This window comes from Dendropsophus ebraccatus, chromosome 12 (genome assembly GCF_027789765.1).
Source record: "Dendropsophus ebraccatus isolate aDenEbr1 chromosome 12, aDenEbr1.pat, whole genome shotgun sequence".
NCBI classification, from domain to species: Eukaryota; Metazoa; Chordata; class Amphibia; order Anura; family Hylidae; genus Dendropsophus; species Dendropsophus ebraccatus.
The window spans coordinates 79035606-79054502 of NC_091465.1; the positions used below are offsets into that span (position 1 = coordinate 79035606).

At 42.1% G+C, this 18897-nt stretch overlaps 1 protein-coding gene across 2 annotated transcripts; it reads left to right on the plus strand.

Moving 5' to 3' along the window:
• The first annotated feature begins 3791 nt into the window (after positions 1 to 3791).
• LOC138769321 (phospholipase A2 inhibitor gamma subunit B-like) lies at positions 3792 to 18068 on the plus strand. 2 transcript variants are annotated; one of them, XM_069947721.1, is made up of 6 exons: positions 3795 to 3958; positions 9867 to 9983; positions 11540 to 11695; positions 11832 to 11975; positions 14178 to 14305; positions 17842 to 18068. In XM_069947721.1, exons 1-6 carry the CDS (start codon positions 3907 to 3909, stop codon positions 17869 to 17871), a joined length of 627 nt encoding a protein of 208 aa, XP_069803822.1. In that variant the 5' UTR covers positions 3795 to 3906; the 3' UTR covers positions 17872 to 18068. The 2 variants fall into 2 exon arrangements, with proteins under 2 accessions (XP_069803821.1, XP_069803822.1); XM_069947720.1 differs by lacking the exon at positions 17842 to 18068 and having other exon boundaries at positions 3792 to 3958; positions 14178 to 15001.
• The last annotated feature ends 829 nt before the right edge of the window (positions 18069 to 18897 follow it).

Below are 18897 nucleotides of genomic sequence, written 5' to 3' on the forward strand. Positions count from 1 at the left end.
TCCCTCCGGTCAGGATTGGTGACACCTTATCAGTGTCACAGAAGCAGGAAGCTAAGGAGTTCCTGCAGAGAAATAAAGACAAGTTTTCTGACCTACCAGGGCGTACACATCTCATTAGTCATCATATTGAAACTGAGCCTAGAAGCAGAGTAAACCTTAAGCCCTATAGGATACCAGAAGCACGGAGGGAGGCGGTATCATCCGAGGTAAAACGTATGCTTGACCTAGGAGTCATTGAGGTGTCCCAGAGCGAGTGGTCCAGCCCGATTGTGTTAATCCCAAAGCCCAATGGAACTTGGAGGTTCTGTAATGACTTTAGAAAGTTAAATGAGATCTCCAAGTTCGATGCCTACCCCATGCCCAGGGTAGATGAGTTGATAGAAAGGATGGGTAATGCCAGGTACATAACTACCCTCGATCTCACTAAGGGCTACTGGCAGATCCCACTCACTCCTGAGGCTAGAGAGAAGACTGCATTCTCCACCCCTGATGGACTCTTCCAATATGTAGTGATGCCATTCGGGTTACATGGAGCCCCTGCCACTTTTCAGAGGTTGATGGACTTGATTCTGCGACCACATCGTGATTACTCCGCTGCCTACCTCGATGATGTGGTAATTTTTAGCCCGGATTGGGAAAGTCACCTCTGTAAGGTCCAGGCGGTGTTAAATGCCATAAGTGATGCGGGGTTAACCATCAATGCAGAGAAGTGTGCACTAGCCTTAGAGGAGGCCAAATACTTGGGCTACATTATTGGGAGGGGGTTAGTGAAACCACAACTAAATAAAATTGAGGCAATACAGAATTGGCCTCAACCCCTCACAAAGAAACAGGTCAGAGCTTTCCTGGGTATTACGGGCTATTACCGAAGGTTTGTGCCGAATTTTGCTTCAGTTGCAGCCCCACTAACTGATCTGACAAAGGGTGCGAAGTCCGCAATGGTGACATGGACTCCAGAGGCCGAGAAGGCTTTTCAAAGCCTTAAGTCTGCCTTGTGCCAACAACCTGTGCTAGTTACCCCTGACTTTAGGCAAGAATTTCTGGTCCAGACAGATGCCTCCAACACAGGGTTAGGTGCCGTCCTCTCACAGGTCGTGAATGGCGAGGAGCACCCGGTGATGTACTTAAGTAGGAAGCTATCCCCGGCCGAGAAAAACTATGCCATAGTTGAGCGAGAATGTCTGGCAGTGAAGTGGGCCCTAGAGACCCTGAGGTACTACTTACTAGGCAGGAGGTTTAAGTTAGTGACAGACCATGCCCCCCTAACATGGATGAAGCTAAACAAGGAGAAAAATGCGAGGGTGACTAGATGGTTTCTGTCCCTACAAAACTTTAATTTCACTGTGGAACACAGGCCGGGGAAATTACAGGCAAATGCTGACGCCCTATCTAGGGTACACTGTCTGTGGGGACAAAATGCTCAGCCCTCCGGTCTGAAGAAGAGGGGGGGGATATGTGGACATGTCACTGGTAAAGTGCTCGAGGGGATGTACATCTCACCCAGGTTGATACATAGTGTGAGATGGTGAGTCCAGGAGGCATCTGTGCTCAGCAGTGTTATGCTGCTGAGCTATTATTTATTATTGCCGGGCCTGGACTTACATGGAATTGCAGGTAGGTTTTGGTAGTGGGACTTGCCATTCCCTCCCCCTCGATCCAGTCTGGGTTTTGGGATCAGGTGAGCTCTGATCCCAATCAGCCTGAGAAGGCAAAAGGTGGGCTCAGTGTACAGGTCCTGGCTCTCAGACAGGAGTAAACAGCCTGCGTGGTCTGTTTGGAGAGAGCTGGGAAGACAGCCGCTGCTGGGGCCTGTTCACACCCCGCAATACTGCCGACTGAAGTGTCAGAGAGGTAACCTGCTTTTGTTAGTTAGCGCCCAGACGGGCAAGACCTTTTGTTTTCTTCTTAAAGCACAGTGTTGCTATATTTCTGTTATGGACTGTTTATGCTGAAAATAAACGCCAAGCTGTTATTTTACAAGTCCAAGTCTGCTGTGAACTGTGTCCAAACACACCATTCCCCGGGAAGATCCCTACAATATATATACACTACCGTTCAAAAGTTTGGGGTCACCCAAACAATTTTGTGTTTTCCATGAAAAGTCACACTTCTTCTCCACCATACGTTGTGAAATAAATAGAAAATAGAGTCAAGACATTGACAAGGTTAGAAATAATGATTTGTATGTGAAATAACATTGTTTTTACATCACACTTTGCTTTCCTCACAGAATCCTCCTTTTGCAGCAATTCCAGCATTGCACACCTTTGGCATTCTAGCTATTAATCTGTTGGGGTAAGCTGGAGAAATTGCCCCCCACGCTTCTAGACGCAGCTCCCACAAGTTGGATTGGTTGGATGGGCACTTCTGGCGTACCATACGGTCCAGCTGCTCCCACAACAGCTCAATGGGGTGGTGATCTGGTGACTGCGCTGGCCACTCCATTACCTATGATAGAATACCAGCTGCCGCTTCTGCTGGAAATAGTTCTTGCACAATTTGGAGGTGTGTTTAGGGTCATTGTCCTGTTGTAGAATGAAATTGGCTCCAATCAAGCGCTGTCCACTGGGTATGGCATAGCGGTGCAGAGTGATAGCCTTCCTTATTCACAATCCCTTTTACCCTGTACAAATCTCCCACCTTACCAGCACCAAAGCAACCCCAAACCATTACATGACCTCCACCATTCTTAACAGATGGCGTCAGGCATTCTTCCAGCATCTTTTCATTTCTTCTGCGTCTCACAAACCTTCTTCTTTGTCATCCAAACACCTCAAACTTGGATTCATCCGTCCACAACACTTTTTTCCAGTCTTCCTCTGTCCAATGTCTGTGTTCTTTTGCCCATCTTAATCTTTTTCTTTTATTGGCCAGTCTCAGATATGGCTTTTTCTTTGCCACTCTGCCCTGAAGCCCAAAATCCCGCCGCCGCCTCTTCACTGTAGATGGTGACACTGGTGTTTTGCGGGTACTATTTAATGAAGATGCCAATTGGGGACCTGTGCGGCGTCTGTTTCTCAAACTAGAGACTCTAATGTGCTTATCTTCTTGCTTAGTTGTGCAACGCGGCCTCCCACTTCTTTTTCTACTCTGGTTAGAGCCTGTTTGTGCTGTCCTCTGAAGGGAGTAGTACACACCGTTGTAGGAACTCTTCAATTTCTTAGCAATTTCTCGCATGGAATAGCCTTCATTTCTAAGAACAAGAATAGACTGTCGAGTTTCAGATGAAAGTTCTCTTTTTCTGGCCATTTTGAGCGTTTAATTGACACCACAAATGTGATGCTCCAGAAACACAATCTGCTCAAAGGAAGGTCAGTTTTGTAGCTTCTGTAATGAGCTAGACTGTTTTCAGATGTGTGAACATGATTGCACAAGGGTTTTCTAATCATCAATTAGCCTTCTGAGCCAATGAGCAAACACATTGTACCATAAGAACACTGGAGTACCAAACTTTTGAACGGTAGTGTATATACTTTTTTATTTTATTTTTCATATATATATATATATATATGATCGTGTATCTCTACCTGTTTTCCTGGCAAAGTGATAAGGTAGTGTATAGCTGACATACTAGATAAATAGAGTTTTCCCCAACGCCCAATGAAAGGTCATAGTGCTATGGCTTGTTCCTTAAACGTGACTCCTCGCCATTGTACCATTTTCCCTACTGTGACTTCAATATTTGCTTAGTGATATGACTTACATGTTTTGTTCGAGACCTGGAATCTTTTGCAGGAAAATTTACATTTTAAAACGCCCTTTATATTTAAAAAGCAGAACAGATTGTACACCTTTGTACTCGGCTACACCTTTCACTTAGATTAAAACATATTCTCAATATAGTCAGTGCCATAGAATCCATAGACTGTGTGCCTGGCCACATCTGGTCTAACCTGGTCTTCAGCCATGAAGCTCTACATTGCAGTCTTCATCCTGATATCCTCCATGATATCCACAGGTAAGATTTGGGACTTACATGTACATACTTCAAGATAGACGGATGGATCATTGGAGGAGATCAGTCCTAGAAATAATACTGTACATCGTTGGGGTCTTCTTACCAGAACCTCAAATTAACCAATGACAATCCCTTTAGGCATATGTCTTTTAAGGGGTACTCCGGTCTGGCCGTATTTTTTAGATATGGGGTGGTTATGGATGCCGGAGGTCACTTACCTCCCCGGTTCCAGTGCCGGGTCCCGGACCCCCGTCCTGTGGCCGCTTCCTGGTCTGAGCTGCCGCACGAGACGTGACGTCTCCAGGCAGCTCAGCCATTCCCCAAAAATAAGATGGTTCCTTATATTCCCCCCCCCCCCCCCCCCCCCCAAAAAAAAAAAAAAAAAACAGGCACTACGTCTTATTTTTATTTTTTTATTTTTTTGGGGGGGGGGATAGGGGGAGAGAAATAAGACATCCGACATCCTCCCTGGACCTTCCCGGAATACTCACTGTCAGTGGTGGGTCAGCAGCGGGTCAGGTGTGCAGCAGGTCAGCAGTGGGTCAGGTGTGCAGCGGGTCAGCCGTGCGGTGGCGGTGGCAGGTCAGGCGTGTGGTCAGGCGGGTCAGGGGTGCTGTGGTGGCGGAGTGGCATGCAGCAGAGTGTGGCAGGACATGCAGAGGACGTGGGGGCTGTGGACCAGGTTGCCTGCAGTGCCGGTTTTGGAGATCCATGAGGGGATTAGGTGAGTCCTGGGTGGCGGCGGGGTGGCCTTACTTTCAGGGGGTGCCTTACTTTCGGGCGGTGCCCTAGTTAAGAGTAGGGGGTGCCTTACATTAGGTTAGAGGGTAGAGTACATGGGGTGTCTTATTTTAGGAGGGTGTTTTATTTCCGGGGTATTATTTACGGTATTAAAAACAAAAAAAGTCCTAGTCTCCTGTACTGTTCTCCCAGGACCTACCCCAGATATCTCACTGCCTATATACTTAGTCAGAGTGTTCCTTAACATACCCTTTCAGAACTGAGTACCGGCTTCTGAGCTCAAATCATCCAGCATCACCTGCTGTTTCAGTGTCTATAAAAGGCTAAGTTTGTCCTCTAGTAGTTTGGACAGGTAGTCATAAACCAAGAATGGAACCATCAGAACAAAAGTAGAATGGAAAGATTTACACCTTTCCTTGTTTTGGTTAAAAATACTGACTGAAATACCGACCAAAATACTATGCGTAAACAAAGCCTTAAAGGGTAACTCCGGTGATAAATTATGTTTTTATTAAATCAACTGGTACCTGAAAATTATACACATTTGTAAATTCGCTCTATTTAAAAAGAAATCTCAAGTCTTCCAGTACTTATGAGCTGCTGTATGCCCTGAAGGAAGTGGTGTATTCTTCTTTCCAGTCTTACACAGTGCTCTCTGCTGCCACCTCTGTCCATGACAGGAACTGTCCAGAGCAGGAGAGGTTTTCTATGGGGATTTGCTACTGATTGGAACAGTTCCAGTCACGGACAGAGGTGGCAGCAGGGAGTACTGTTTAAGGCTATGTTCACACAATGTACTATTTTTGAAAAGAATGGCTGTTCTGTTCATACTGCAATGAAATGCATTAGAGTCAATGCAACAACGGTTGTTGTTTTACAACGACTGTACAAAAATAGTACAGTATGTGAACATAGCCTTAGACTGTAAAGAATACACCGCTTTCTGCAGGACACACAGCAGCTGATAAGTATTGGAAGACGACATTTTAAAACAGAAGCGATTTAAAAATGTGTATAATTTTCTGGTACCATTTGATTTGGAAAAAAAATATATATAATAATTTGCCCTTTAAGGCTTTGTTTACACCGGAGTTCCCCTTTATGCCTCTTTTGCCTCTTTTTTTTTTAAGATGCATTGTAGAAATTAAAGATGTAAAAGTTATAAACTAAGCATTAACCCTCGCCTGTTATGCTGTCATCTTCACCAGACACTAAACTTTTATGTACTTAGTTATCTATTTATTTATTTATTTATTTATTTATTATTTCTTTTATTATTACCTTGCATGGAGCTGCTGCTAAGACCCAGGAGGTCAGTGCAACTATTCTGTCGCCTGGCAAAGACATAAACACCAGGACAGAGGGCATGGTGTATGTGGCCCCCTGCTTTTGCCTCGGCATGTACAATGCAAAACCCTGCAAGGTGATTCAGAAGCATCTTTGGTTATAGCGCTGTCACTATTAGTATCATTCAGACACTGTTTGCAGTCGCACTAGCGTTATCCAAAGTTGTACGAAATCCAGAGGGTTGCTGGTAGTATATTTACAATGCCCTGCATTGTTTCCAGGAGAGGCAGGGATATGGTGATTATAATTTTTCAACGTGTTCAAAGATGAATATTGATTTCTCCTTCATCATTTGATCGTTGGGTGTTATTACACGGGCAGGTAATTGTTCATTTTCAGTCGTTATAGCAAATTTTTAAACAATAATTGCTCCGTGTAATAGGGCTTTTAGGGTGTAATTGTACGCCTGGATTTTCAGAAATATTAGATAGACTATGTACATAGGGGGCATATGCCAGGTATAAGACGCAGCTGATGGGCAGGTGGAGGGGGGGGGGGGGCAGCGACCTTCTCCCGCGCCACATTCATCATGATTTAAATCTATACCTGATTTGGTTTGGGATGTCGGGCGCAGGATACACGGCCGGCCGGATTCAGTTAGAGGCATGCGCTTATTAGAGAATTTGTTCGGGAAAAATGGGGCGATGTAGAAATGTACCTATTGTTCTATGGTTAATATAGAGTCCTTTCTCTAAATATTAAGCTTCATGTTGAGATTTTTTTGCATTTTTACTGTTTCAATGAGTGGTAGTCGTTTCTGTGGTTTTATTTATTTATTTAATTTTTTTGTAATCTGACACTCTGGCGATCATCAGATAGAGGTGGCCACACATTTCTCCTGCAGTGGCCACTACTGGAGAAATGTGGAATTACAAGTAGCTCAGTAAAAGGGGCCCTTCCCTAATAATAATAATTATAATCATCCTTCTAATAAAATGTATATAAAGTTGTGTGTATATAGTTAGTTGAGTAGTGTCTACAAAGAGGACTGCAGGGAGTGCATTCATTTTTCATCATCCCTACCCTGGAGTCTCAGGGTGGTATTACACGAAGCGATTATCGTTCGAATAATCGTTCAATCGGTCGTATTTGAACGATTATCTTTAAGTGTAATAGTAGACAACGATTAAACGACGAACGATTGGTCGTTGGTCGTTTTAATAGGTTTTGGATCTATTTTTATCGTTTGTCTTTTACACATCGTTCGCACATCGTTCGTTTGAATAAGATGTCGTTAGCCGTTCCCTGTTCATTCGCAAATTGAAAGGGGAGTGTTCTTGAATTTTGTTGCTCCAATATAACCGATAATCTTTCCGTGTAGTAAAACGAACGATTATTAGGCAACCGCTATTGCGATCGTTGGAGATCGTTTATCGTTAATCGTTAATTGAAAAAAATCGCTTCGTGTAATACCACCCTAAGGCAAGAAAACTTCGTCGTTTAATCGTTGTCTACTATTACACTTAGAGATAATCGTTCAAATACGACCGATTGAACGATTATTCGAACGATAATCGCTTCGGGTAATACCACCCTTAGTTACACATTGATTTCCTTTGATTTTCTTCAATATTACTAGGTTACTGGAAAGTAATCAAGGTGGGGAACACAAGATAACATTTTACTGAAAATATCTAAAATGTGTGTGATTATATGCTGGGTAAATACAAGGTCTAAAAATAAAGGTGACAGTGTCCCTTTCGACTTGATAAGGTTGCGGTATTTGAGGTTCTACAAGAACTAGGAAATCTTGTATATAATCTTATCAGAGTAAGTTATTAAATAAATATTTGTCATTCTGTGGTTAGCAACTGTGATACAAATATAAAAAGCAGACTAGTGACATAATATGCCCACATGTACATAAACACACATACACCTACATATAAAATTTGATATTTAATTGTGGGACAGACCGTTTATATTAAACAATATAACATACTTTGTCTTGAAAGTTCTCCCCATTTTCAAGATCTGTTTAGTAGAACATTCTTGTCTATATATAAACCACTATCCGGCAAATATGTTTTTGATGCAATTTTTTTTTTAATCTGCTTGGTATGAGTATTCACCCAAAAATTCACATAATTCTGGATTTGCATCCAATTTATCATTTGTGCAATTTTTAAAAAACAGGTGCAATCCTAAGAAAACTTCAGAATTTTACAATCTACAATGAATAAGCTTGATTAATCTAAAGCCACAAAATTGCCTTGAGACCTTGAGTCCTTACACCAGTAGCCATGAAGGGTACAAGGCAACACTAAAAGTTAGGAGGCCAGTTAGGAGGTTACAGGGATTGAGGATATAATAAGAATAATTAAGGATCAAAGAGGTTCCTATAACAAATATATAAAATATATAAATAAAGAAGCTGTTTAACATAGTACATGGGGTTCCCCCATTTTCATGACCATTTGGAGACCAGAGCCTTACTGAAAAGTAAAGTGGTTATGGGACGAAATTGGAATGGGTCCCATAGCGGTTGTAGTTGCCTACAGCAGACCATTTAATTAATGATTATAAGTATGAACAACTTTCTGAGACAAATGGACTATTTAATGCTTATATAGTTGATGTAACGACCTAGACCGCGCACCCAGCACCTGGCTGGCCTCCTAGATGCGCCAACGACATCCCTGCCGACCCGACTGGTTGCTAGGGGCGTGTCAGTGGCGTCCATATTTACTGTGCCATGGCCGAGACTTCTCTACACTGGCCAGCACAGCTGATTCTGCTAAGTACGTGCTGACTGGTGGCCAGCCCTGCTGTCCAGTCAGCTCCATGGTGTGTACTGCAGGCTGGAGTTTCAGCCCCAATCGGTCCTGGGGCTGAGACTCTGGCCTCCATAAAATTATACCTGCACCATGCTTCTTTGCCTGTGAAAGAGCTTGTTCCTGAGTGTCACTAAGCTAGGGTTTTGTATCCTGGTTACGTACTCCCTGGTTTCATTGATTTGTGGCTTAACCTCCTGACGATTCATTCCACCTTCTGACTTTGTTCCTCTTTGACCCGGCTAGACGACTCTGTATTTATTTTGTTCGTTTGTCTTGTCTGCTTTTTGTGTTACACTCAAAAAGGTTAGGGACCGTCGCCCAGTTACCCAGTGCCGCCTAGGACAGTTCTCTGTAAGTAGGCAGGGACATTGGGCGGGTGCCATCGCTAGGACCTCACCTTTCTTGTGTCTTTCTGTCCCCAAACCTAACAGTTGATCTGGCAAGTATAAAATTACTCTAAGGCTGGATTCACCCAAACTATTTTGGTTAGTATTTTTATCCGAATCAGGAACAGAACAAAGAAAAAACTATAATGAAAGAACATAAAGTTCCATTTTCTGTGTTTTGGACCCACTTTTTGCTAAAAAAAAACCTGACAAGATTAATGACCAAAATGAGGACCAAATCCCTATCAAAATATTACATGTAAACCCTGCCGAAGGTTTTTTCTTTTACAAAGGTAGATAACTATAAAAGCCAATCAACTATTTAAAGAGCCATTTAGTAAGGGTGAACGACCCTGTGAATGATTAAATGTGTTATCCAGCATTACAAAAACATGGCCATTTTCTTCTAGAAACAGCACCACTCTTGTCTTCAGTTCAGGTGGGGTTTGTAAATAAGCTCACTTCGGAACTAAAAACCTGCACCCAAACCTGAGACAAGAGTGGTGCTGTCTCTGGAAGAAAGTGGTCATGTTTTTCTAAAAGCTCTTCCTGGTAACCTGTATCAGCTGCACATGTTCTCGGCCTCTGAACGTCAGGAGTTGTTATATAAGAATATCCAAGTAATGTATCATTGCTGTTCTTGTGTTTGTTCTGCAGGTTATTCCCTGACCTGTATCAGTTGTACTAGTACAACTCAAACTCCATGCACTGGGTCTGCTATCACGTGTGCGGCCACTGAAGACGTCTGCACCTCCATCTACACTGAAACCAAACGTAATTATCCTGCATTCACTTCTATTTCTTAGGCCATGTTCACATCTGCATCCAAATTCCTTGCTGCACACAATGGAGCGTGCGGCCTGTAGGCGCATGCTCCATTGTCTTCACTGACACTGACATGTTAGTTTTCTACGATGCCGCTAGGGATCCCGGCCGGAATGTATGCTATCTCTATGTATACACTCCAGCTGGGATTCCCTCAGGTGCAGCACTACGTAAGTACCGTAGTAATCACGGCCGTGATCATTACGGTACTTAGGGATTGTGAACATAGCCTTACAGTGTAAAAATCTTCACAATGAGTCATAGAGCTTCTACTGCTCCTAATGGAACAAGGATAAGACTCCCATTCTCCTAGACTCTGTTCTCCTAGGTGCTCTCATTCTTCTTTTCTTCTACTCTTTCCTATGTCGCCACACTTCTATCTTACCTTTCTTTCCTTGTGTCCTCTTTCCTTAGTCCCGTCTACTTTTTTCTGTCTACACTTTCTACTTCTATTCTTGTGTCATCTTTAGCCCTGTTCTCTTCTTCTCTCATGTGTCTTTTTTATTTTTGCTCCCCTTCTGTTGTTTTCCTTTCTGCACCTTTCTTGTTTATCTGTCCTCGTCTCTCTCCTCCTCTGCCCCGCCTTCATTGTTATATAACTCCTCCCCTTTCATCTCTTATTTCTTCTCTGCCTCTCTTCCCTCCTTCTCTTCTGCCTTTCCTCTTCTCTCTTCTTATATCCTTCTCTTACTTCATTTCTTAACAAACCTTGCATATGCCTTCTTTTCCTCTACGCCCCCCCCCTTCCGTTCCATCAATTTCCTTTCCTTTTCTCCTCATTTCCTTTACTTTCATTTTCTCCTATTAGCTTACTAGCCTTCTTTTTTTCGCTCCATATTTTTCAGCCCTCCTCCCCTCCCCTCTCAACTGCACTATTCTCTTCCCCTCCCATTTACTTTTTTTTTAATCAAATAAATTTTTATTAACATTTTTGTGATTTGACATACTGCCTTACCTCTACCTTATCTACTCATCTTCCCTTCCTCTTCTCAACACCCCTTTTATCCTCCCTTCCTTTCATTTCTATCCCTTACATTATTTTCTTTCCTTTTATTTTGCTTATTTGCTTTTCTTCCCCACCTCTTCATTCTCATCTTTCCTCTCCCCTCTCCACTCTTCTCTTCCCCTCTTTTATCACCATCTTTCCTGTCCTTTCATATTTCTTCTCCCCACCCTTTCCTTCCCATCCTGTTTCCTTTTTCCCCTGAATTTCCTTTCCCTCTATTTTCTTTCACGTATTGGCCTTTACTAATCTCCCCTCTGTTATTCTTTTTCTTTGTCCATTTTTTTGTTTTGTTTGTTTTTTCCTTTTTTTTCGGTCACTCTCTTAGTTATTGTTCCTCTCTTCCTTATTTCCATCTTCTTTCTCTTTTACTTTTGCCTTCTCGTTTGTCCTATGTGTAAAAATAGTTGAGCTCATGACGATAAATTGTAAGTTATAATAAGAGCTGACATTCTCTATTCTTAATATAAAAAGACATAAAACCATTGATTTTGTTTTTCAGTCACAGTATACGGAATAACAACTTACGCAATTGTGAGAGGATGTGGAGTGTCATCTGAATGCAATAATCCAAAGAGCCTCAGTAATCAGTTTATGGCCGTAGATATAAACACCGGCTGCTGCAATACTGATAACTGTACTCCAGCAGCACCAATAGGTATTAGAATATATTATAATTTTCTATAGTTTTTTTTTATGTGTATTTACTTTTAGGTTCTTATGCCTTTTTTGCATTAATTGTAACTAGTTAAATAATCCAATTCACTGACCCCCATTTTCCTGTCTGATTTCAGTAACACCTGTGAATACTAATACAAATGGTCTGGTCTGCCCTTCTTGCTTCACCCTAACATCTTCCACATGTGTGCCGGATACCAAAATTGACTGTACGGGAAGTGAAAACAAATGCACAACATATTCAATAAGTACTCTGACAAGTAAGTTCTGATAAGAAATATGATACTTGTGTGTTTCCAAAACATCACAGAAAGTGGTCATGCGTAGTATTACCTGTGAAACTCAACAGAGTAGGACACTGCATTATTTGAAGGGACTCTGTCACCTCCAAAACACCCACTAAACTTAATGAATCAAAAGATTGTACATCAGTAGAGTATACAACACTGATTTTATATCTGCTATTTTTATCTATGTCCTTGAGTTCCTTTGCTAAAAGCCCACAAATGAAGGAGTCTAAGTAGTCCTCTCCATTATATGACTTTAGTTTAGGGCTTTGAGGAAGGCGGGTTGTAGTCCGTTTAAGGAGGTTTGCCTCAGCTAGAGCTAGGATCTCTGTAAGTGGTCATACATTTTCAATAGCTGTCTTCTTAACTCACTCATATTGACAGTTCTGTGTTAGTGAAGACTTCACAAGAGAAAGATTTAGGGGTAGTAATATCCCATAGCCTTAAAGCAACTCTGTACCCACAATCTGCCCCCCCCCCCCAAAAAAAAAAAAAAAAAAACCACTTGTACTGTAAAATAGCTGCTTTTAATCCAAAATCTGCCCTAGGGTCCGTTCGGCAGGTGATGCAGCTACTGTCATAAAAAAAAAATTCTAAACTTACAGTGCCGTTTCAAATTGGCATGTCTGTGCCCTAGGCCTTCACTACCTCTCTGTCCCTCCTCCCCGCCCTCTTCACCATTAGGAATACCCCAGGCAAGATTTCTCCTCGTCACCTAAGTGATGAATGGGAGAAATCCTGCCTGGGCCTTCCTAATGGTGAAGAGGGCAGGGAGGGAGGACGGAGCGGTGTCACAGGCCTAGAGCATAGCCACTCTAGGCCACATCAATTTGACTCAGCACGGCAAGTTTAAAAGATGTTTTTTATGACAGTAACTGCATCACCTGCCGAACGGACCCTAGGGCAGATTTTGGATTAAAAGCAGCTATCCGAAGGTACAAGTGGTTTGGGGGCAGCAGATTATGTGTAGAGAGTCGCTTTGAAATGAGTCAGTGCAGCCCGGGGCTGTACATGCTGGGCTGTATATCTGTATTGCTAGAGTTATATGATAACAGACGGAACAGGGTCACTGAAAAAGCCAATACCACTTCTATCTAGTGGTCTGGAGTGTTTAAGTAGTAGGGAAATTCCCCACCAACTCTACCTACTTGCCTTCAAGGTTGCATACTCATATACCACATTATTGTTACCCATAACATACTGCCTTACAGGGGGAACTGTGTAAAACCAATCATTTCCCAACCTACACTACCTTCTAAGGCAAAAATTAGGGGCACTTCCATCTGGCTTAGGGGATTCCCGAACCAGGTGGTCCCTAGTTCTCAGGCAGGGACTGTAAAGGGTCTAGTAAATCACGACATATACTCATACCTATATGTTGGACTCCGTGTCCCAACAAACTTAGTAAGCACGGCTATGGTGATCATTTCTACAAACAAATATATTGTTCTATGTCTCTTTATACGTAGGAAAAAATTTTATGGAAACTTTATAGTCTACCATGGTGGCACACGAGACTATCCGTCAATTTATCTTAGTTCCTCTTGATCCCATTAGTACATTGCTAGAGGTATATCAAGTAGGAAGAGGATGTTTGTCATCCCCCCGTATAGAGCTTTAGTAAGATCTGGGATACTGTGTCCAGTTCTAGAGACCTCACCTACAAAAAAATATTAATAAAATAGAATGAATGCTAAGACAAGATGCAAAAATGGTGGAAGATTTCATAAAACCTATAGGGAAAGATTCTGTATAGTCTGGAGATAAAACGGGAAATGGGGGATATGATTGAAACCTTTGTATAAGTCAAAGGCTAAATAGGAAAGAAACTAAACCGATGAATAAAGGGGGTACTATTAGGTTATTGGGGGAAAGATCAGAAGTAATAACTTTATGAAAGTAGTAGATGCTCGTAACAAACTTCCTGCAGATATGGTTGGTAAATCTACAGTAAGTGAATATAAACCTGGTATATACATTTATCTTAAGATAAAATTAATAATAAAATAATAAAAAGATGTACCAGACAGAACAGGTTTCTATCAACAGTCTTCTACAGTTTCTTTGTTTCTATACAAAGTTCACTAAAAAAAATAATCAACATTGTTGGATCAGGGCAACCTTCAATAATCAGAAAACAGTTCCAACTAAATCTTTGTTTGTTTATTTTTTCAGACCCGCCAAAACCCATCATGGCCATGGCCGGGTGTGCCACCACAAATATGTGCTCCAACTACAACGGCACCGCCTCCAGCAGCATCACCGGGCAAATGAACATAAGCATCGGCTGCAGCAATGCCACAGTCAGTCCGAGCACCGCTAGCACTACTATTACACCTTCTACTAACAGCATCAAAGTCACAAGTCATACTGAGACCCAGAGTCATTACATTACCACCGATATTGTCAATCCCCAACCGGGCAGAAACAGCTCTGCTGTGTATTATACAACCAACATTACTTTCACACCCACTCCATCTCACAGTACCATACGGGAAAGGGTTACCACCGCTTGTCACTGTAATGGCTGTGCAATCCCCCATTTCAGTTTTGCCCTCGCGGTGACCTTATTATTTTCATTTGTCAAATGTTTTCTTTAAAGTAAGGATAATACATCCATTTTTTCTATTATACCCCTAAATTTTAATAATATGCTATAAATGTAACTGCCTTTAGCCCATGAATCGGAGATATGAGGTGCCAAGTCCTATAGCTATATACCTAAAGCCACTATGGACAGAAATGTGCCCATCTGAACTATAAAGGGACTGATATTTTACTTCACTGGGTAGAAACAAGTACAATTTTTATTTATAAACCCTAAAGAACCAATTAGCTTAATATGTGTATATTTGAATTTTGGTGTTTTTTTTTTTATATATATATAATTTTATAGTTTCATTTAAAAAAATGTAAAAAAAATAATAATAAAAAAAAAATGATGGTTTTATTGCCGGATTTGCACTGATACATATGTCAATAAAGATAAAAAAACTGAATATTCTATGGAAGATTTTTTTTTTTTTTTATGTATTCAAAAAATGTTCAAACTTATTCTTAACTACATCCCAAACTGTGGGACGTGTGTTATCCACTCCTCTTTTCTGACCAGAAGCTTCTTTTAAACAGTCAGAAACTCCCTTTCTTTTAAGGCTATGTTCACACTACGTAAGTCTCCGGATGTAGCGCGTTCCGTGAATAAGCGGCCAGAGACTTACGTAGTTTGCGTACAATGGAAAGTATACGATGTACGGCTGCACAGTTCACACTACGTTCGAACTTACGCCTGGATCGTATGTGGCGCCGTAAAAAATGAACCAGACCATTGTTTGAGGACGGAAATGCCGTAACTTACGCCCGTAGCGTAACATGCGGTCCCGTACATAGAGGTGATTTCTTCATTTTGCCAGCTTTTTGTGCCGATCCAAAAGAGTCTGTGGGGTGTCCGGGGCTAGGCAAAGATTTCCAAGTAAAAGACCGCTGTCAGATCGCTACGTAGGGCACTCGGGAAGCGTAAGTAGACTACGGGCGTAAGTTTGCGGTCCGTACGTAGCCGGCTGCAAGTAGCGTAAATTCCCGGCCGGAGTTTAACAAGTATATGTCCGGCCGCGAAAATATGCGGCCGGACATATACGTAGTGTGAACATAGCCTTACACTGTTGTTACATTTTTAGGGTAAAAAATCTCACGTATTCAGAATAATGAAAGAGAAAGTTCTTAAATTAAATTAATTTTATAAGTTGCAAAATGTGTGTTGGTCAGGTGGTTTCTCCTAAGCAGAGAGGGTGCTTATTTTTTTTCTATACTTGTTTTAAAGGAGAACGATCAGCAGGTTATACGAATCTAACTAGCTGATAGCTCCTTAGTGTGCACAGGGAGCTGAGGATAAAAATCTCTTACCTTTATCCTCGGCACCATTCCTGTGCTGTTAGTTGTGAAATCCTCTGCCCGGTAAGCCATTAAGAGCACTGGGGGCGGGGCTACGACCATGAGCACCGATCTGGCCACACTGAAGGCAGGGCTACGCCCCACGGACGGCCCACCCTTTCTGATTTTCAATGAAGAGGGCCAGCTTGGAGTGGGGGACTGGTAGGGACAGTAGTCCCACCTCCAGTGCTCCTAATGGATTACCAGGCAGAGGATTTCCAAAATAAACGGCACGGGTACGGCACTAAGGAGGAGGTTAAGAGACATACCTTCCTCCTCAGCACCCCGTGCACAATAGGAGGCAATCAGCAGGTGAGATTCGTCTAACTTCCCCTTTCCCATTTTACTGTGGCAAATCCCTCCTACGAGTGCCTTCACACGTACCGGAGTTCTGCAGTGAAATCCGCTGCGATCCTGCTTCTTGTCATTTTCTATGGGTTTAGATACTCGCAGCAGATATTTCATTCCACTGCGAGTATGTAAAGCCCCTTCCCACGTAACTCACTGCTACCCAGCTAATACATTACCTGCCCATGCCCCGGCTTGCGTCTCAGGCTCCCGGCTCCCTGGTGTCCCACTCAGCCAACCATTGTGCTCCCCCACCCTAGCTACTGATTGGCTGAGCCCGACACCAGGGAACCAGGAGACTGAGAAGCAAATGGGAGCACAGCCAAGTAACATATTAGTCGGGTAGCAGTGAGTTAAGTGGGAAGGGGCTTTACATACTCGCAGCGCAATAAAAAAAATCTGCAGCGAGTACGTAAACCCGTAGAAAATGACAGGACACAGGATTGAAGCGGATTTCCCTGAAGAACTCCATTACGTGTGAGGGCAGTCTAACACGGAGAATTATCTTGGTGCTTACTAGTATTGTGAATATACAACCCAAAAACTGCATTTTCTAAATGCCAATAAATTAAGTATGAGGCGAGGATTTACATGAGCCTTTAAGCCTCTACAGTGACAGCAAATGTACATAATTACAATAATTGAGATGCGGTTGCTGTTTTCACACTGAAAGGGAGAGTGAATAGGAATCCTTCCTTATAATTACCACACACAGTCTCATTGCTATTCTTTGTACCTAAGGCTATGTTCACATCGCCGGGCAGTGTTCAGCACGTTCATGCAGCCGATACTGCTATATCGGCTGCAGGAACATAATTTTTTACAGTTGAATTGGGGGCACCATTGGGTGTGCCCGAAAATCAATTAACGATTGACTACAACTTAAAGTGCGTCCGACGTACTTTACATTGTGTGAACAGCTAAAATTCAGCAAACAGTGTCCGGAAATAATAGGCATATTCATTATTTTAATGCCTGTTAAAATAACACTGTGGGAACAAGGCGGGCGGCATTGTGTTGCTTTCAATGCAATGCCGCTCCCTGCAGAAAAGAATGGAGGGGGGGATGGGGGTAATAAATATACGGTATACCATATATATTATTGTGCACCAACATTATTCGCAATTAGGATAACATTTACTAACTTTCAAATTTCTTCAAATCGTATAAAACCATAAATAATACTAAGACTAAGGATTGTCCGAACCTGCCGAGGTTCGGGTTCGTATGAACCTGAACGCTCGGCATCAGATTCCCGCTGTCTGCCCGCTCCGTACAGCGGGAGGACCGCCTGGAAAACTAGGATACAGCCTATGGCTATGGCTGTATCCCAGTTTTCCAGACAGTCCTCCCGCTGTATCCACCCTCTCTAAGGAGCGGGCAGACACGGGAATCATTACCGAGAGTTCGGGTTTGTACGAGCCCGAACCTCGGCAAGTTCGGACCATCCCTAACATTATCAGCAATTTTTTACTTAATTGTTTTATTTATTTATTTATTTATTACGTTTTTTTGGGAACAACTTTTATCTTCAATACTACATTATTATTCTTCTTTCTTACAGAAACGCTGGGGGAAAAAAGGAAAAAAATGAAGACCCTTGATGGAAATGTCTACACAGGAGTGCAATATGTCTTTAGGACCTTTGCTGTTACACTTTTGGTGGGATTTATTTAGCTTAGTTCTATAATGATACAATTGAAAATGTCTGAATCCTCCCTTTAATGTTGTGATTAAACATGAAGCAAACTTGATTGAATCATCTCTGATTAAAAAAGATTAAAGCATAAATGTTGTGTTTTTTTTTTATTTAAAAAACAAACAAACATTTTTTTACTATCCTTTATTAGAGGATCTGGTACACGTCTGCCTCATAAATGCTACTAGATCACCAGGTGCAGCATCGGATTAAGTCATTTAGTAGTAGACAAAGAACATGGGCACAGTGACAGAGCCGCATTAGGAACATCCAAGTGTGTCTGAGTCTGTGTTGTTTATACAATGCTATATATACCTGGTGCTGTCTACCTTTGGCCGCTGTCTGTGAAGCTAATGAACTTTATTTCTTTTTGATTGGAATGGGGGCCTCCCAACTATTTACAGACAAATGATGATGGTGGAGAGAGGGGTCAGGCAACTTGTATTTTCACTGACCAACCCTTTTGTTCTTAGATGGATAAGCTGACCCTAAAGAAGTCTGGCTATGGCTTACCCCTCCCCTCCTCATACAAAACACAAAAAGTAGCAAAACTGAAATGAAATTATGCTATTTTAAGTTTATATAGTGTTAAGAAACTGGCAGCTATAATGCAATAGATGCAATCCCTGATCCTTGTAAGTATAATCCCACACAGTATGACCCCAGGAGATTAACTTAAAGGTGTATTCCACTCAAATATAACTTTTCATATGTTGCTGCTCATGGTAAGACTAACAACTCCTTCCATACTTGCTATTACCTATTCAGTCTCCTTTCCACACTTCTCAGCTGCTGATATAAACTAGTTCCTGGCAGGCTTTATCTGCAACATTGTAGCTTCTTTGTAATGCTGGGAGGGTTATTTTGAGGTCAAGTTGCTGATGAACTCCCTCCAGCATTACAAAGTTGCCTCGAAGTTGC

Excerpts from the sequence above, each read along its gene's own strand:
- LOC138769321 (XM_069947720.1), top strand. The coding sequence starts at position 3,907 with ATGAAGCTCTACATTGCAGTCTTCATCCTGATATCCTCCATGATATCC. Across the intron at positions 9,984-11,539 it reads CATCTACACTGAAACCAAAC|TCACAGTATACGGAATAACA; the intron begins GTAATTATCCTG and ends TTTGTTTTTCAG. Across the intron at positions 11,696-11,831 it reads TACTCCAGCAGCACCAATAG|TAACACCTGTGAATACTAAT; the intron begins GTATTAGAATAT and ends GTCTGATTTCAG.